Source organism: Rhinopithecus bieti, unplaced genomic scaffold (genome assembly GCF_001698545.2).
Source record: "Rhinopithecus bieti isolate Rb0 unplaced genomic scaffold, ASM169854v2 scaffold_6944, whole genome shotgun sequence".
Lineage (NCBI taxonomy): Eukaryota > Metazoa > Chordata > Mammalia > Primates > Cercopithecidae > Rhinopithecus > Rhinopithecus bieti.
Genome location: NW_016805767.1, coordinates 342,631 through 360,194, shown reverse-complemented (window position 1 = coordinate 360,194; position 17,564 = coordinate 342,631). Strand labels below are relative to the sequence as shown.

At 38.2% G+C, this 17,564-nt stretch overlaps 1 protein-coding gene across 3 annotated transcripts in view; it reads left to right on the top strand.

The window, feature by feature from the left end:
- ANLN (anillin, actin binding protein) overlaps nt 1–17,564 on the top strand; it is a 68,086-nt gene that overhangs the window by 43,081 nt on the left and 7,441 nt on the right. For all 3 annotated transcript variants that reach the window (XM_017873703.1, XM_017873705.1, XM_017873704.1), the window contains 2 exons: nt 6,835–6,921; nt 11,349–11,456. In XM_017873703.1, the coding sequence (XP_017729192.1) occupies nt 6,835–6,921; nt 11,349–11,456 (195 nt within the window). The remainder of the gene's footprint in view (nt 1–6,834; nt 6,922–11,348; nt 11,457–17,564) is intronic.

Below are 17,564 nucleotides of genomic sequence, written 5' to 3'. Positions count from 1 at the left end.
TTTGCTGGCATTAAATTTTCCAGTTGAAGATCCTTTACCTTCCTTTAATCCTATATTAGAGTCTATAGGTATGCCTTTCTTATAGCAATCCTGAACTCACATAAAAACTGTATTTTCAATATAAGGTCAAAAGGTATTTCACAAAAACATCGTTATATTTGTTTACATTTCTCTTGACTGAATGGCACCATGTATACAGTCTGTGTAAGTTATAGAAAACGTTTGCCAACTCCTACTCTACCATTTTGTTATTTGTTTTCTATTTATTTCATCTGTTCTTTGCCGATTTGTTTTTCCTTTCCTGCCTTCTTCTGGATTAATTGAGTATTTTGGTAATCCTTTTTAATTTCCTCATTTGGATTTTTTAGCTATAATTACCTGGTTTTTTTTTTGTTAAGTCGTTGCTAGGAAATAATGTATGCATCCTTACCTTATTAAAGTCTGCTTTGAAATACTGTTACACCACTTCACGTATGTTACAATATGAGCCTCACAACAATATAGTTCATTTTCCCATCCCAGTATATTTTACTTCTTTGTCATAAACCACACAATGCACTGTTGTTACTTTTTCTTTAATCAGTTTTTTTCTTTTTTAAGAGATGGGGTCTTGTTATGTTTTCCAGGCTGGCCGTGAAGTCCTGGACTCAAGCCATCCACCTGCCTTGCCTCCCAAAGTGCTGGGGTTACAGGTGTGAACCACTGTGCCCAGCCTCTTGAATTAATTTTTAAAAGAAATTTTAAGATATAATTTTATAAATTGGCCCTTATATTTACCATTTCTGGTGTTCTTCTTTCTTGTACATTCAGAATTCCACCTGAGATTGTTGTCCTGTCAAGAAGAAAGAACTGTCTTTATTATTTCTTGTAATATAGGTCTGCTGGGAATGAAATCTCTAGGTTTTGTTTGTTCAGAAATGTTTTTATATTGCCTCAATTTCTGAAGGATATTGTCACTGGGACTGCTAAGTTGACAGGTTTTTATCTTTTCACTTCTTTAAAGATGTTAATTTATTGTTTATGGCTTTAATTGTTTCTAATAAGAGTCAGCCAGCCATCATTCTTTTCTGCTTTTTTATTTTGCGTTTTTAATGGTTTGATTTTAATGTGCCTACGTGTAGTTTTCTTTGTATTTATCCTGTTTGGTTTCACTGAGCTTTATGATCTGCAGTTAGTTGTTTTATAAGTCTTAGCAAATACTCAGCCATTATCTCTTAAAGATATTTCTTCTGCCTTGCTCTCTCCTTTCTGAAACTCCAGTTAATGTAGACTGTTGACTATTTTTCTACAGGTCTGTGACATTCTTTTTGGTTTTCGTTTAATTCTTTTTTCTTTGTGCTTCATTTTTGATGGTTTCTATTTATCAGTTCTTCAAGTTCACCTGTTTTTTTCCTGATGTGATCTAGTCTGTGAAGCCTAGCCAATGAATTTTTAAATTCAGACTTTTTTTTAGTTCTGAAATTTTCATTTGGATCTTTTTTTACGGTTTCAATTTCTCTGCTGAAGTTCTCCATTTTCTCACTAATTTTTTCTCTATCTTTTCGTCTAAATATTTTAATGTTGTATAAATGTTTTTGTTTTCTAATTCTAACATTTAGATAATCTGTGGATCTGCTATTGACAGGATTTTTTTCCCTTGATAAGTTCCATGTTTTCCTACTTTTTCACATGTCTTGTAATTTTTTAATTGTAGGCCAGATACTATATTATAAAAGAACAGTAGAGACTGAAATAGGTAATACCTTGCTCTTTTGTCTTTCAGACAGTGTGGATTAGAGACTGGTCTCTTACATAATCAGAAACTGAGCTGAAGTTAGGCTATGAATAGATTTGGTTCAAGTTTTGTTTTAAATGCTTTGAGAATGGTTTCAGGCCCCACCTTTGAGCAGAACTTTGAGATCTAAGTACTGCATGTCTACAAGATTTCTCTCTGCTTTTTAGACATATCTTCAACCATCACTTCTCAGCAAAATTCCTGTTGGGGAGAATTGGCGGGTAGGGAGAGCTAGCTTTGCCTCTGCTTCTTGAGCTGCCTGTCTACCTCAGCCCATGCTCAACCATTGAAGGCTCAACTGGTTTCTCTTTTTCCCTGCAAAATTTGTTGCTTATGGCAAGGTTGCTCCTCTGCTAAGTTGCTAAGAATATTTTCTTACATGTTTAGGTGCCTTTTCTCTAAAAATACTTCTTTTTGGCCAGGCATGGTGGCTTATACCTGTAATCCCAGTACTTTGAGAGGCCGAGGCGGCTGGATCACTTGAGGTCAGGAGTTCAAGACCTGCCTGATCAACATGATGAAACCCCATCTCTATTAAAAATACAAAAATTAGCCAGGTGTAGTCGTGCGTACCTGTAACCCCAGGATTACAAGAGAGGCTGAGGCATGAGAATCACTTGAACCTGGGAGGCTGAGGTGCGAGAATCGCTTGAACCTGGGAGGCGGAGGTTGCAGTGAGCCAAGATCATGCCACTGCTTCCTGGGTAACAGAATGAGACTCTGTCTCAAAAACAAAGACAAAACAAAAAAACACTTGTTTTTGATGTGTAAAAATGACATGCATGAAAAAATCACCTATAGCAACAGAAAGCGTATCATTGGTTTCCTGGAGATGGGAATAGAGGGAGGCAGGATTATGGGAGGGAGCTTTGGGAGGTGATGAAAATATTCATTATTATGATTGTGGTCAAGGTTTCATGGGTTATAATATACATATATCAAAATTCATCAAACCCTACATTTAAATATGTTCAATTTATTGTACTCAATGTAGTTGTAAAAAGATTATGTTCAGTTAATTATAGATACCTTAAGTGTAGCATTCAGTGAGTTTTAACAAATGAATACACCTATATAACCAATACCTAGTCAAGATAAGGGACATTTCCATCACTCCCATCTAGTCAATCCCAACCTCTACAGGCAACCATTCTTCTCATCTCTGTTTTCACCATAGATTTGTTTTGCTTGTTCTTGAACTTCATTTATTGTTTTTAATTTTTTTTTTATCTTTTAAAAAAGAAAATAGAGATAGGGAGTCTCGCTATGTTGCCCAGGCTCGTCTTGAACTCCTGAGCTCAAGCGATCCTCCTGCCTCAGCCTCCCAAAGTGCGGGGATTACATATGTGAGCCACCATACCTGGGCTTGAACTTCATTTAAATGGAATCAAAGAATGTGTACTCTTTTGAATCTAATTTCTTTTGCTCAACATGTTTTTAAGATTTATTCATGCTGCTGTTTATGTTAGTAGTTCATTGTTTTCAAAAAATAATGTATTGAAATGAAATTCATGTGACCAAAGTAACAATTTTAAGGTAAATAATTCAGTGGCATTTAGTACATTCACAGTGTTGTGCAAAATACCTCTGTCTAATTTGAAATATTTTTATGTCTCTAAAAGTAAAAAGTCTTACTCATTAAGCAGTCTTTGCCCATCTTCCCTCCCCCCGAACCCCGGACAACCATCAATCTGCATTTGGTTTCTACGGATATATCTATTCTGTATATTTCATATAAATAAAATCATCATACAATATGTACCTTTTTCTGTCTGGCTTATTTCCCTTAGAGTAATGTTTCAGAAGTATATCCATGATGTAGCATGTATTAGAACTTCATTTCTTTTTATGGATGAATAATATTCTTTATATGTATATACAGCATTTCATTTATCTGTTCATTCATTGATAGATATTTGGGCTGTTTCCGCATTTTGGCTATTGTGAATAGAGCTACTTTGAACATGTGTGTGCATGATTTGTTTTCAGTTCTTTTGTACATATACATAGGAACAGAATTGTGGGATCATATGATAATTATTTTTAGGAACCACCAAACTCTTCTTCAAAGCATCTACACTATTTGATATTTCTACCAGTAATGTGGGTTCCCATTTTCCTACATCTTTGCCATTGTCTATTTTCTGTTTGTTTTATTTTTAAATTATAACCATCCTAGTGGGTGTGAAGTGGTTCCTCATTGTAGGTTTGATTTGAATTTCTCTAATGACTGTTGATGTTAGATGTCTTTTCATGTGCTTATTGGAAGATAAAATGTGTATCTTTGAAGAAATGTCCATTGAAGTCCTTTGCCAAATTTTTAGTCTGGTTTGTTTGAGTTGTTTTAGTTGGGTTGTCTTTTTGTTACTGAGTTGTAAGAATTTTCTTTGTATATTCTGGATATTATCAGATATATAATTTACAAATATTTCAAACCATTCCATAGACTGTCTTTTCACTTTCTTGATAAAGTGCTTTGATGTGCAAAGGTTTATAATTTTTTTTATCGTGGTAAATAATACATAGTATTTATCTTTTGAAGAAATTTTTAAGTATACAGTGAAGTATTGTAAACTGTAAACATTATGTTATATAGCAGATCTATAGAATTTTCATTTTGCATGACTGAAATTCTATACTCATGGAACTGCAGCTCCTCATATTCTCCTCCCCAGTCCCTGGCAGCCACCACTCTAGTTTCTGCTTCTATGAGATTGTCTACTTTACAGATTTCATATGTTACTTTTCTTTTTTTTTTTTTTTTTTTTTTTTTTTTTTTTTTTTTTTTTTTTTTTTTTTTTTTTTTTTTTTTTTTTTTTTGAGGTAGAGTCTCACTCAGTCGCGCAGGCTACAGTGCAGTGGTGCGATCTTGGCTCACTGCAAGCTCCGCCTCCCAGGTTCATGCCATTCTCCTGCCTCAGCCTCCCAAGTAGTTGGGACTACAGGTGCCTGCCGCCACACCCGGCTAATTTTTTGCATTTTTAGTAGAGACGGGGTTTCACCGTGTTAGCCAGAATGGTCTCGATCTCCTGACCTCGTGATCTGCCCACCTCGGCCTCCCAAAGTGCTGGGATTTTAGGCATAAGCCACCGCGCCCGGCCCATATGTTGCTTTTCAGCCTTTTGGATAAGATCAAATGTAGATACTTCATGATAAGTGGAGTCGTGTAGTGTTTTTCTTTCTCTGACTAGCTTATTTCATTTAGCATAATGTGCTTAAAGTTTGTTTATGTTGTAGCATATGACAGGATCTCCTTTTTTTATGCTAAAGAATATTTCATTGTGTGTATGTACCACATTTTTTTGGTCTCTTCATTTATTGATGGACACTTAGATTATTTTCATCTCTTAGCTATTGTGAATAATGCTGCAATGAACGTAAGAGTGCAGACAGCACTTCAAGAACCCAGTTTCAATCCTTTTGATAAATACCTGGAAGTGGGATTGCTGGGTTATATGGTAGTTTTATTTTTTCATTTTTTTGTGGAACCTCTGTAATGAAAAGTTTTTAATTTTTGTAAAGTCTAATTTATCTATTTTTTTCCTCGTTGTTTGTGCCTTTGGTATCATCTGAAAATCCATTGCTAAATCCATGATCACAAAGCTTTACCTCTATGTTTTTTTTCTAAGAGTTTTATTTTTAAATGTTTTTCGAGACAGAGTTTCATTCTTGTTGCCTAGGCTGGAGTGCAATGGCACGATCTTGGCTCACTGCAACCTCTGCCTCTGGGTTCAAGTGATTCTCCTGCCTCAGCCTCCCAAGCAGCTGGGATTACAGGCATGCACCACCACGCTGGCTAGTTTTTGCATTTTTAGTAGAGACGGGATTTCACTATGTTGAAGGTGAAATCCCTTCAAGGTCAGGCTGGTCTTGAACTCCTAACCTCAGGCGGTCCACCCGCCTCAGCCTCCCAAAGTGCTGGGATTACAGGCGTGAGCCACCACGCCTGGCCTTTCTAAGAGTTTTATAACTTTAGCTCTCGTACTTAGGATATTATCCACTTGGGTTTAATTTTTATAAATGGTATGAGGTGGAGGTCCACCATGACTCTTGGTGCATGTGGATATCTAATTTTCTCCGCACCATTTTGTGGAAAGTCTGCTCTTCGCTTTAAATGATCTTGGCATCCTTGTCAAAAATCAGTTGGCCATAAGATGCGTCGGTTTATATCTGGTCTCTCAATTCCATTTCCTTTGTCCATATGTCTATTCTGATGCCAGCACCACACTGGTTTGTTTGGTTTTGTTTCTTTGAGACAAGGTTTTGGCCTTTGCCCAGGCCAGAGTGCAGTGCCATGATCATAGCTCACTGCAACCTTGAACTTTTGGATTCAAGCGATCTTCCTGCCTCAGCCTTCCAAGTAGCTGGGACTACAGACATGTGCCACCACACCTGGCTAATTTTTTCATGTTTAATAGAGACGAGGTCTTGCTATGTTACCCAGGCTGGTCTTGAGCTCCTGCGTTTGAGTGATCCCCCCTCCTTGGCCTTCCAAAGTGCTGGGATTACAGGCATGAACTACCATGTCCAGCCAGCCCACACTGCTTTGATTACCAAAGTTTTGAATTACGTTCTGAAATTGGGAAATATGATTCCTTCACCTTTGTTGTTAATTTTCAAGATTGATTTGGTTGTTTGGGGTCTCTTGCAATTCCATATGAATTCAAGGACTGGCTTTTCCATATCTGCAGTTTATTGTTCTTTATTGCTGGATGGTATTGTATGCTGTGAATTTACAGGTTGGTTTATCCAGTCTTTTACTGAGTATATTCTCCTGTTGATGGAGATAAACCCAAGTATTGTCTTCTGTTTTCTTTCTCACATTAACTTGAGACTTAGGGCTTTTGGTTTTGTCAAGCTTTACCTTGAATGAATTTATTCTTCAAAAGTATTTGTTGATAAGGAACCAATGGCTTTTTGGCCATGCCTTTTATATTCCAACTTTAGAAAACACTGTGTTTTCAAGTTATGATATTCTCTGTTCATGATTTATACATGATTTATTAAGAAAATCACACTTTGAACCTGTTTTGCAAATAATTTACCTGTTTTGTTTGCAGGTCCCCTTTTTATCTTCTTTGGAAGGTCATATTTACCTAAAAATAAAATGTCAAGTGAATTCCAGTGTTGAAGAAAGAGGGTTTCTAGTAAGTAACATCACAGTCTTTAACTTTCTTTTTTCCATTTTGTGAAATATGGACTTGTTTCCCATAGGAATGAAATCCTTTGTGATTAAGTGATAAGTTGGTTCAGTAAAGATTTGTTGCATGTCCTTTATATGCCAATCACTGTGCTGCTGTTGGAATGTAAAAGACCACAAAAAATAATTCCTCTACTCATGAGCTTTTAGTTTAGAAGAGAGAAATACAAATAAACAGACAAGCACAATGTAATACTCTAGGAGGAGAAAACGGTGCATCGGTGTCAATTGGTGGGACATTAGGTCTTGACTGGGTGGAGTGGGATAAAGGGAACTGCTGAGAGAAGTAATTTCTAAACTGAGTAAGTTAATCAGGGAGAAAGGGGAGAAGTGCTCTAGATAGGGGGAGAATGTACAGTGGCTTGAAGGGCCCTTCTTTGTCACTCCTACCCAAAGAAAAGAAGGATGACACATGCAGACAGTGGAAGGTATTTCAGGATAGCTAGAGCTTAGAGTTTGAGTGCATGCGTGTGATTGGCGGGTGGGGAATGAGGAGGAAAGTGTGGTTAGGGAAATGGGACAAGAGTTCAAGGGCCTTTTAAAGAATTTGGACTTTATCCTGGAGTCAGTGAGTTGCTCTTATAGGATTTTAAGTGGAAGAAATTATTCAACTTGGGATTGAGAAAATCATTCTGACCAATGTGGAAAGCAGATTGGAGAATGACAACCCCGAAGAAGATTAGTCAGTTTCCACCGATGTGGGAAATTTTAATGAGTTAAGTTTTACATGATTTGAATTTTAGATGCCTGGAAACGTGTGAAAGTTCTGGGTTTGGAGCTCAAGACAGACATTTAGTAGAGGTAAAGATGTGGATATCTGCAGCATGGGGAAGCCCAAGGCAAGTGAGGGAAGCAGAGCCAACTCACTGGAGGAGTGCTAGCATTGAAAAGACGGATGGAAGGAGAGAAGTCTCAGAGGAGACTGCAGGGAGAGAAACGGAGAATCTAGCATCATGGTTGCCAATAGAAGAGAACATTGAAAGGAGGGAGTGGTTAAGTTAGATAGATTCTGTAAGGACTGTAGGACTTATTATTGGGTGATCATTCTGGCGCAGGTGAGGGCAGATGCTAGACTGCAAATGGGTCCAGAGTGAGTGGGAGATGAGGAATGAGCACAGGAGCTTGGAAACTCTTGGAAACACTTTGGCAGTGAAGGAGTAAGGAGAGAAGAGTGTTGTGCTTGCAGAGGTATGTAGGTTGAAAGGAGGATTTTGTCAACATTTTGTTAAGATGGGAGAGACATAAGCAGCTTTAAATGTAGATGGGTAGTTTCTTATAGGGCCAAAGAGATTGAAGATAGAGGCCATGGAGGACCTGAACTAGGGCTTATGGGGTAATTCATAGAGCAAGATCATGAGAATGGGGAGAATTAAGCCCAAGCCACAGTTCATGGATTTATTTGATACAGAATTACAGTTTTCTCATGATGCGAGGAAGAAAGTATGTGTGTAGAACGCATAGAAGATTATGAGTATGGTACAAGAAGTGGAGAAAATCCAGTTGCTTTGGTGTTCTCTATGAAGCAAGAACTGGAATGATGCAAGGGATGTTACAAGTCAGTTTGTAACTGCTGTCAAAGGTTCAGAAAGAAGAGCTAGATAGTAAGGAAAGCCCAGTGGCCTAAGTAACTGAAGCTGACTTCCCAAGGATTGGGAATTGCTACTTATTAACAGTATTTTTTCCTTCCTTATTAGGTTTTATCACATGTAAATCCAGCAGATGGCACTAGGTAGTCTTGGAAAAGCATATAAATTTCTGACTTGAAGGCAGTGTTTGCCTAATGACCTTTTCTTTTCATGTAAACATTTTTATATTTTATTGTAGATGCCTTTAGCAATGGATAGGCTATGTTAAGGTAGCTGGTCCATTTGCATATAACATCTCACCTAATTAATTTTTTAGCTGGGCCCTTAACGAACTTGTTAGATCTCTTCAAGTTTACTCTTTCTTGAATCCTATAGCCCATTTTTCTCACATCCATACTTACAGAAATGTAGTAAGAAAGAGCTCTGGATTCCCCGACATAACTTCTGTCCTCTGCCTAAACATTGCATTGTAATTGCCTCTACCCCCTATAAAAAATTAGAGGTAGTAATGGAAATAAAAGCTCCTCAGCTCAGCTTCCTGTGTGAGGATGTGCCAGGGCTGCCCTGGAAGAGGGCGACTCCAACCAGACAGGTAAGTGGTTTCGACAGGGTGCCAAGCCAGCTCTGCCTCCACTGAGGAGCAGCAAGAGGCAGGCGCTCCGGTTTGGCAGCCAGAAGGTTCTAGTTTTGCGGTCTGTGTGATGTCAGTTAATTTCCTTGGCCCTCTGTTTCCTCAGCTATAGGAATGAAAAGGCTGTCCTTATTCCTCTCTGGTTATAGTAGGATGTCATAATAGCTGGTGTTAATCTTGTTTATCAAAAGTTACCTTGTCTGTTTATTACCTTTATGATATAAAAGGTGAACATTAGCACAAGAGGGAGTTGGTGAGTGATTTCTGTTAACTTTCGTGCTTGAGATTGAAATAACAAGATTCCTTTCTTTTTTCCTTGGGGAGCTGTGAGTAGTATTGCCTAGAAAAAGGCTGCTTTGGGAGGAAAATGGAAGCATTAGGGGAGGAGGAAAAAGGTGAGGCAGGAGAGCATATGGTTGGAGCAAGCTAATTAATCTGAAGTTTCAATCTAGCTTGGTAACATTTGCTCCCACACATCATGGCCAGAAATTAGACTCCTAATTCAAGCCACCTTTTGGGAAATTTGCATAAAACAGTGAATTGAGAAGAGTGTGTATATCCTACTGTCATAGGGTTGGAGTAAGGAGTGGTTGAGATAATTTAAAGATATACTTAGATTGGTCCCTCACAGCAACAACCAAGTAATACTAGTTTATTCTTAGCTTCTCAACAATCAGAAAAGTAAAGTTGGGATATGAAGGTAATCTAAAATCAAATGCAAAGATGCCTTTGGATCATCTGTATCAGAGGGCAGCACAGCAGGCCTCACTGCCTGTTTTTATAGTCTTTGATTAGAACATAGGCTGATCTGCTTACTTAGCATCTGTGGCTGCTTCTGTGCCACAGCAGCCGAGCTGAGTAGCTGTGGCAGGGACCGTATGGCCCAAAGTCTAAAATATTTACTCTCTGGCCCTTATAGAAAAGGTGTCCCTGATCTACATCATTGTTATGTTTTTACCTTGCTTTGTTCTTTAACACAGAAGTTCCCAGATGAATGTTGTTGTTTTATTTTATTTTTTATGGTTTGTTTTTTTTTTTTTTTTTTTTTTTTGAGACGGAGACTTACTCTGTCGCCCAGGCTGGAGCGCAGTGATGCGATCTCGGCTCACTGCAAGCTCCGCCTCCTGGGTTCAGGCCATTCTCCTGCCTCAGCCTCCCAAGTAGCTGAGACTATAGGCGCCAGCCACCTCGCCCGGCTAATTTTTTGTATATTTTTTTTAGTAGAGACGGGGTTTCACTGTGTTAGCCAGGATAGGCTCCATCTCCTGACCTCGTGATCCACCCGCCTCAGCCTCCCAAAGTGCTGGGATTACAGGCGTGAGCCACTGCGCCCGGCCTTTTTTTTTTCTTAAATTAAAAGTGAGGGTTTTTATATCGGTTAGGGCTCTTTTATGACTATAGCTAAAAAGTAGTGAGAGAAAACTCTTCGCTTCTACTTACACTGTTTGGGTGGAAGTGCTTCCGTGGAACAAAACCAGATGTTATTAGTTGCCTATTCTGGAGTCCTCTTTCTAGCCAACACTACTGCCTGGCCTACCTTTAGAATATAAGGAACATTCCTAAGGACAAACGCCTGACTGCAGGGAGGCACACTTCAAGCGGGTCTCACGGTTCAGCAGCGGACTTGGAGTTGTGATGTTTATCATGGTTATTGACCAAGGCCTGTGATCATAAGCTAACTCTTTTCTAATCGTGTTAGAAAACTTGATCTCCTAAATAAAGATTAAATGCCTGTCTTGCATATGAAGATAGGTTTAACTTAATATGTTATCATTTTATCATTAGTTTTTTAAAATATATAAGGTATGGTAATTTTATGTTATTAATTCTCCAACACTTGAGATATTTCTGTTGTTTAAGGAGCATTTCATTAGGGACACTACACTTTTTAAAAATCTAAGATTAGGTAGAGGTATTTAATTTAGGGTTGATATCTGAATGTTCTTAAATGCTTGTAGATGATGTTGAAGTAAATTTCTGATATGAATAATCAGTGATTTTCATTACTAAGGTAAAAGACATGATAAAAAATCATACAGATAGATTTTGAGATATGAAATATGTCAACATACTACAGTTAGCATACAGAATCAGCATTTCATTGTTAGGACATTTTCCTCAATTTTCTAAAGCCAGCATTTCAATTGACTTTTCCAGACCATATTTGAAGATGTTAGTGGTTTTGGTGCCTGGCATCGAAGATGGTGTGTTCTTTCTGGAAACTGTATATCTTATTGGACTTATCCAGATGATGAGAAACGAAAGGTAATTTAAATAGTACTGTTTAGTGGTGAAAGCCTGATTGACTTTCATGTAGTGTTCATGCAAATGTTCCCTCTGGCCCCCATCACTCACCCAAATTAATAACCCTTTTTATGTACTCACTAAGCCATTAAAAATGTTCTTGTTGGCCGGGCGCAGTGGCTCATGCCTGTAATCCCAGCACTTTGGGAGGCCGAGGCCGGCAGATCACCTGAGGTCAGGAGTTTGACACCAGCCTGGCCAGCATAGCGAAATCCTGTCTCTGCTAAAAACACAAAAACTAGCCGGGTGTGGTGGCAGGTGCCTGTAGTCCCAGCTATTCAGGAGGCTGAGGATCCGGGAGGCGAAAGTTGCAGTGAGCCGAGATCACACCATGGCACTCCAGCCTGAGCTACAGAGCAAGACTCCATCTCAAAAAAAGGTTTTTGTTGTAGATGTGTGTGTGTGTGGTATACCTTTAAAATTTTTATATCCTATTCATTCCCTGTGATTTGACAACTCTTAAAATGGCTTAACATGTATATTTTTCCTTCTTTTCTACTGGATGTTTAGTTATATTTTTTGTTGACATTTGAAGTTGGAAATGTTTTAAATTTAATTTTTATCTTATTAGTTAGGGTAAAACAGCAATGGAAACCTACCCACAGGAACAGTGGTTTGTATGTCGTTTCTGAAATTTAATAATAGGATTTTGTGTTAATAAATTGTTGTCATGTTTTTTTAAAGAAGTTAGTATTAATTGCCAAGTTAAGGATTATTTATTATCCCCAAACTGGAAAATAGAAATAAGCAGACTTAAAAAGAAAATCATCCATAACAGACATAGCTATTGCTCATATTTTGGTTAGATATCTTTTCAAACTTTAAAAATGTATGATATATAATAATTATTCATTTATGAATCCTTTTAAAAGGAAAAGCATGCTTTTTATAATCTGATTTTTTACTTGATAAAATATTCTAACATCTTTCATTATCAGTAAAGATAAGTCTATAATGCTGTGTTGGATAGCTATGTGTGTTACACTGTAGTCATTACAATTATTAATATTTTAAAATTTTATTGTGAAATGTTGGAGACATTCAAAAGGGTGTAAAATAATTTCATCAACCTCTGTGTTATTATTCCAGTTGAAGCTCGCTGTGTAATTCTCTCTCCCGCAGAGATAACCGCTCTCCTAAACTTGTTTATTGTTCCCATGCACTTATTTAAATTTTTATTTTACAGATTGAATATCCCTTATTCATAATCCTTGGGATTTAGAGGTGTTTCAGATTTGGGATTTTTTTTTTTCAGATCTTGATATATTTGCATTATACTTGCCAGTTAATTATCTCCTAATCCAAAAATTGAAAATCTGAGATGCTCCAATGAGCATTTCCTTTAAGCATCATGTTGACTCTCAAAAAGTTTTAGATTTTGGAGCAATTCAGATTTCAAGATTTTCAGATTTTGAATGTTTAACCTGTACATGTATATAAGCAATATATGTTGCTGCAATTGCATGTTTTTAAACATTATACAGATAATAACATACTGTATGTATCATTCTGCAACTTGCCTTTTTTGGGTCGGTATGGTTTGTGAAATTTGTCTGGGGTGGTATGTGTAGCTTTAGTTTGTCCCCTTTTCTGTGTGTAGTATACTTTTGTAGGAACACATTACAATTTATCCATTCTCCTGTTTAGAGACCCTTAGATTATTTCTAAATTGTTGTATACAGAGAATGCTGCTGTGATTCACTTTCTTCTTATTTTGTTTTGGTTTGTGCCTTTTACAGCCCATATGCAGGAAGATTTAGTTTCTTGTACACATGGATGAGAGTTCTTTTTTGAATGTTATCTCGTAGCAGAATTGCTGGGTTGTAGGGTTTGCACATCTACAACTTGATTTTGTCAAATGAGTCTCAAAAGTGGTTGAACGATTTTCCATTCCCACCAGGAGTATTTGCGAGCTCTCAGCTTTTCATATTCCCACTAACACATCATATGTCAGCCTTTTAAACTTCCATCAGTATGATAGATGTGAAATGTACTCTTATTTTAAAAGTTTTTGTATCTTCTTGATTACTAGACTAAGTATCTTTTCTAAGCATAAGAGTGTGGATGGCCATTTATATTTTCTCTCCTATGAACTGATTATATATTATTCATTTTAATATTTTTTCATACATTGCAATTATATTTCCCTAGTCTTAGGCTTGGCATATCTTTTAATTTATCTTTTTAGTGTCTTTTTATGCACAGACTTTTCTAATGTTAAGGTAATCAGCCCTGCCAGTCTATTGCTTTGTGCTTTTTAGGGTCTAATTTAAGAAACTATCCTTATCCTGGAGTCAAAGATTTCTTTTATACCTCTTTCTAAAGTTATAAAGTTTTATACTTCATATTTAATTTCCCTAGAATTGATTTTTTTTTCACCTGGATAACCAGTTATGCCAGCATCATTGAATGGTTGGTTCTTTCCCCACTGTGTTAGGTCATTCTTGCACTGCTATGAAGAAATACCCAAGACTGGGTAATTTTTAAATTGGCTCCTGGTTCTGCAGGCTGTACTGGAAGCATGACACTGGCATCTGCTCAGCTTCTGGGGAGGCCTCAGGGAGCTTTTACTCACAGCGGAAGGTGAAGTGGGAGCAGGTGCGTCACATGGTAAAAGCATGAGTGAGCGAGCGAGCAAGCGAGCAAAGGGAGGTACCATACATTTTTAAACAATCAATTCATGTGAGAATTCATTCACTATTTGGGGACAGCACCAAGGGGATTTCTTGAGAAATCCACCCCCGTGATCCGGTCACCTCCCACTAGGCCCCACCTCCAACACTGGTGATTACAATTCAACATGAGATCTGGGTGAAACAAATATCCAAACTATATCATTCACTGGTCCACAATGCCATTTCTCATGTGTATCAAGGTGTCATTATAGGTGTAGGTTTATTTTTAGGCTCACTGTTCTGTTTCCTTTGGTTTGTTTCCCTATCCCAATCTCAATGACCATAGCTTTAAAATAAATCTTAATATCTGCTAAGGCTGGTCTCCTAACTTATGCAGTAATGTATAGTAGTTCCCCCTTATCCTCAGTGGATGCGTTCCAAGACCGCCAGTGAATGCATGAAACCATGGATAAGTACCAGACCCAGTTGCCATCAATCACAACACGTTTCTGTTGATGTCTTACACCCACAAATTTAATGCCTTTTCTATTTTAATTAAGCACTTACCATGTACTGTGGTGGTAACTTTGGCAGTTGGAGATGCGATAATGAAACTAGCATGAATTTCTTTTTCTTTCCTCACAATTTCGTGGATAGAAGATTTATTCTTACTGTGTAGATCTTGGCAACCTCAGTATACGATTTTTTTTCTTTCCGTATTAAGTTGCAGACTTTCACCTTTTCACATAAAGGAAGCACTTTATGATTTGTCTTTGGCATATCTACTTTTGCACTTTGGGGACCTTATTAAGTCAGATAGGGGCTACTTGAGCACAAGCACCGCGTACTATAGCCGTACATCTTTTTTTTTTTTTTGAGACGGAGTCTCGCTCTGTTGCCAAAGCTGGAGTGCAGTGACACGATCTTGGCTCACTGCAAGCTCCGCCTCCCGGGTTCACACCATTCTCCTGCCTCAGCCTCCTGAGTAGCTGGGACTACAGGCGCCTGCCACCTCACCCAGCTAATTTTTTGTATTTTAGTAGAGACGGAGTTTCACCGTATTAGGCAGGATGGTCTCGATCTCAGTTGATCTTAGAACGCTACTAAGTGACTGCTGAGCAGGTAGCGGGTACAGCGTGGATACGCTGGACGAAGGGAGGATCCACATACCAGGTGCAATGGCAGGAGATTTTATCATGCTGCTTAGAATGGCATGCAGTTTAAAACTTAAGAATAGTTTTTCTATAATTTTTCTTTTAATATTTTTTAACTATGGTTGACTGGGTAATTGAAGCTATGGAAAGTGAAACCATGGATAAGCGGGGGCTACTGTATGACTATTCTTGCTCCTTGCTTTTTCCTTGCACCGTGTGCACACACACACACCGCCGTCACCTCATGGAAATATACATACAGATACATACAACCATCAATAATAACTAAATTAACGTAGTTAAGGAAAGTGTAATACTCAGTCGTATGCTTAGCTCAATTGGTTTTCCAGGTGCTCACAGGTGGAGGCATTTTATGGCAGTTAGATAATCTTTGGGTTAAGTTTAAAGATTTCATGCGTAGTTGGAGGAGTCAAGCATTTATTCAAAGACACCTTTACACATCCCTTCCTTCCATTCCCAGAATGTTTCACTTTTTTTTTTTTTTTTTTTTTTTTTTTTTTTTTTTTTTTTGAGGGGAGTCTCGCTCTGTCGCCCGGGACTGGAGTGCAGTGTGCCGGATCTCAGCTCACTGCAAGCTCCGCCTCGCCGGGTTCATGCCATTCTCCTGGCCTCAAGCCTCCCGAGTAGCTGGGACTACAGGCACCCGCCCTTCGCCCGGCTAGTTTGTTTTTATTTTTAGTAGAGAAGGGGGTTTCACCGTGTGACCAGGATGGTCTCGATCTCCTGACCTTTGATTCCGCCGTCTCGGCCTCCCAAAAGTGCTGGGATTACAGGGCTTGAGCCCACGCGCCCGGCCTCACTTTTTTCTTTTCTTTTTTTTTGAGACAGGGTCTCGCTGGGTCACCCAGGCTGGAGTGCAGTAGACCGGTCTCGGCTCACTGCAACCTTTGCCTCCTGGGCTCAAGCAATTCTCTGCCTCAGCCTCCGGAGTAGCTGGGACTACAGGCAAGCACCACCACACACGGATAATTTTTGTATTTTCGGTGGAGATGGGGTTTCACCATGTTGGCCAGGCTGGTCTCAAACTCTTGAGCTCAAAGCGATCCACCCGTCTCCGCCTCCTGAAGTGTTGGGATTACGGGCATGAGCCACTGCACCCAGCCCTGTTTTGCATTTTATAATTGAAAATGTTCAAATGTACACAGAGCAAAAATAGTATAATGAACTTCCAGCTTAATTAATTATTCATTTTCAGGTTTCATTTATCTCCCCACAACACGCATGCATTTTTGTTTTGTTTTGTTTTGTTGCTTTGCTAGGGTGTTTTAAAACAAATACCAGAATTTATATTCTGTCATTTCTAGGTTGCAGGTCTTAGTGTTGGCAAATGCCCCAAGGGAAGTCAGGGTTTCAGACTAGCTTAATATTCTTCATTCTCCCTTGCTCATTGATTTTGGCCTTTGAAGGATTTTTCTACTTTCTGTCAATTTAATTATCTAGCATTTGGCGGCTTATATAATGAGAGGACTTTCAGACTATTTAATGTATCATATTTGCTGGAAACAATACTATGATTTATTTAAATAGTCCCCTATTATTGTCATTTAATTTGTTTAGAATTTTTTGCTATTATGAAAAAACAGTGACTACACATATTAGAATCTGTGTGTACATATTTATATACTTGCTTAGGATAAATTTAGGTGGAACTGTAGGATCAGAAAATGCTCATTGTTAATGGTTTTTGATTACTGTTGTCAAGTTGCCTACCAGTAATAGAGCATATTATACTTCCACCAGTGATGCATAAGAATCTGTGTCACTCACTCCCTAACCAATTAACAGAGGTTGTTACTGTTTTTTCCAGACTTAGCCAATCTAAGGTTTTAAAATGGTGTATTCTATTTTTATTTTTAAAAATTCTAATAGAGTTGACACACTTAGAGTTGACATGAGGCTGTTGGCTCATGTGTGCCTATATGTGTTTCTTTTCCCATTTTCAGGACCATTTGGTCTCGTGAATGTTTTCCTCCACTTTTGACTTGCGTCATAGGAATTCACGGCTGCCAACAATCCAGGGCAATTGCCTGCCCTTATCTTTTATAGATATATAAAGAAATATTTACACTTGAAATCCAATGTCTAGGTTTCCTTTTATAGAAAGGGTAGAATTGGGTAAGTTACAGATAAAAGGCAGTTGGGTGTGTTTCTCATTTTTTTTTTTTTTTTTATTATACTTTAAGTTCTAGGGTACATGTGCATAACGTGCAGGTTTGTTACATATGTATACTTGTGCCATGTTGGTGTGCTGCACCCATCAACTCGTCAGCACCCATCAA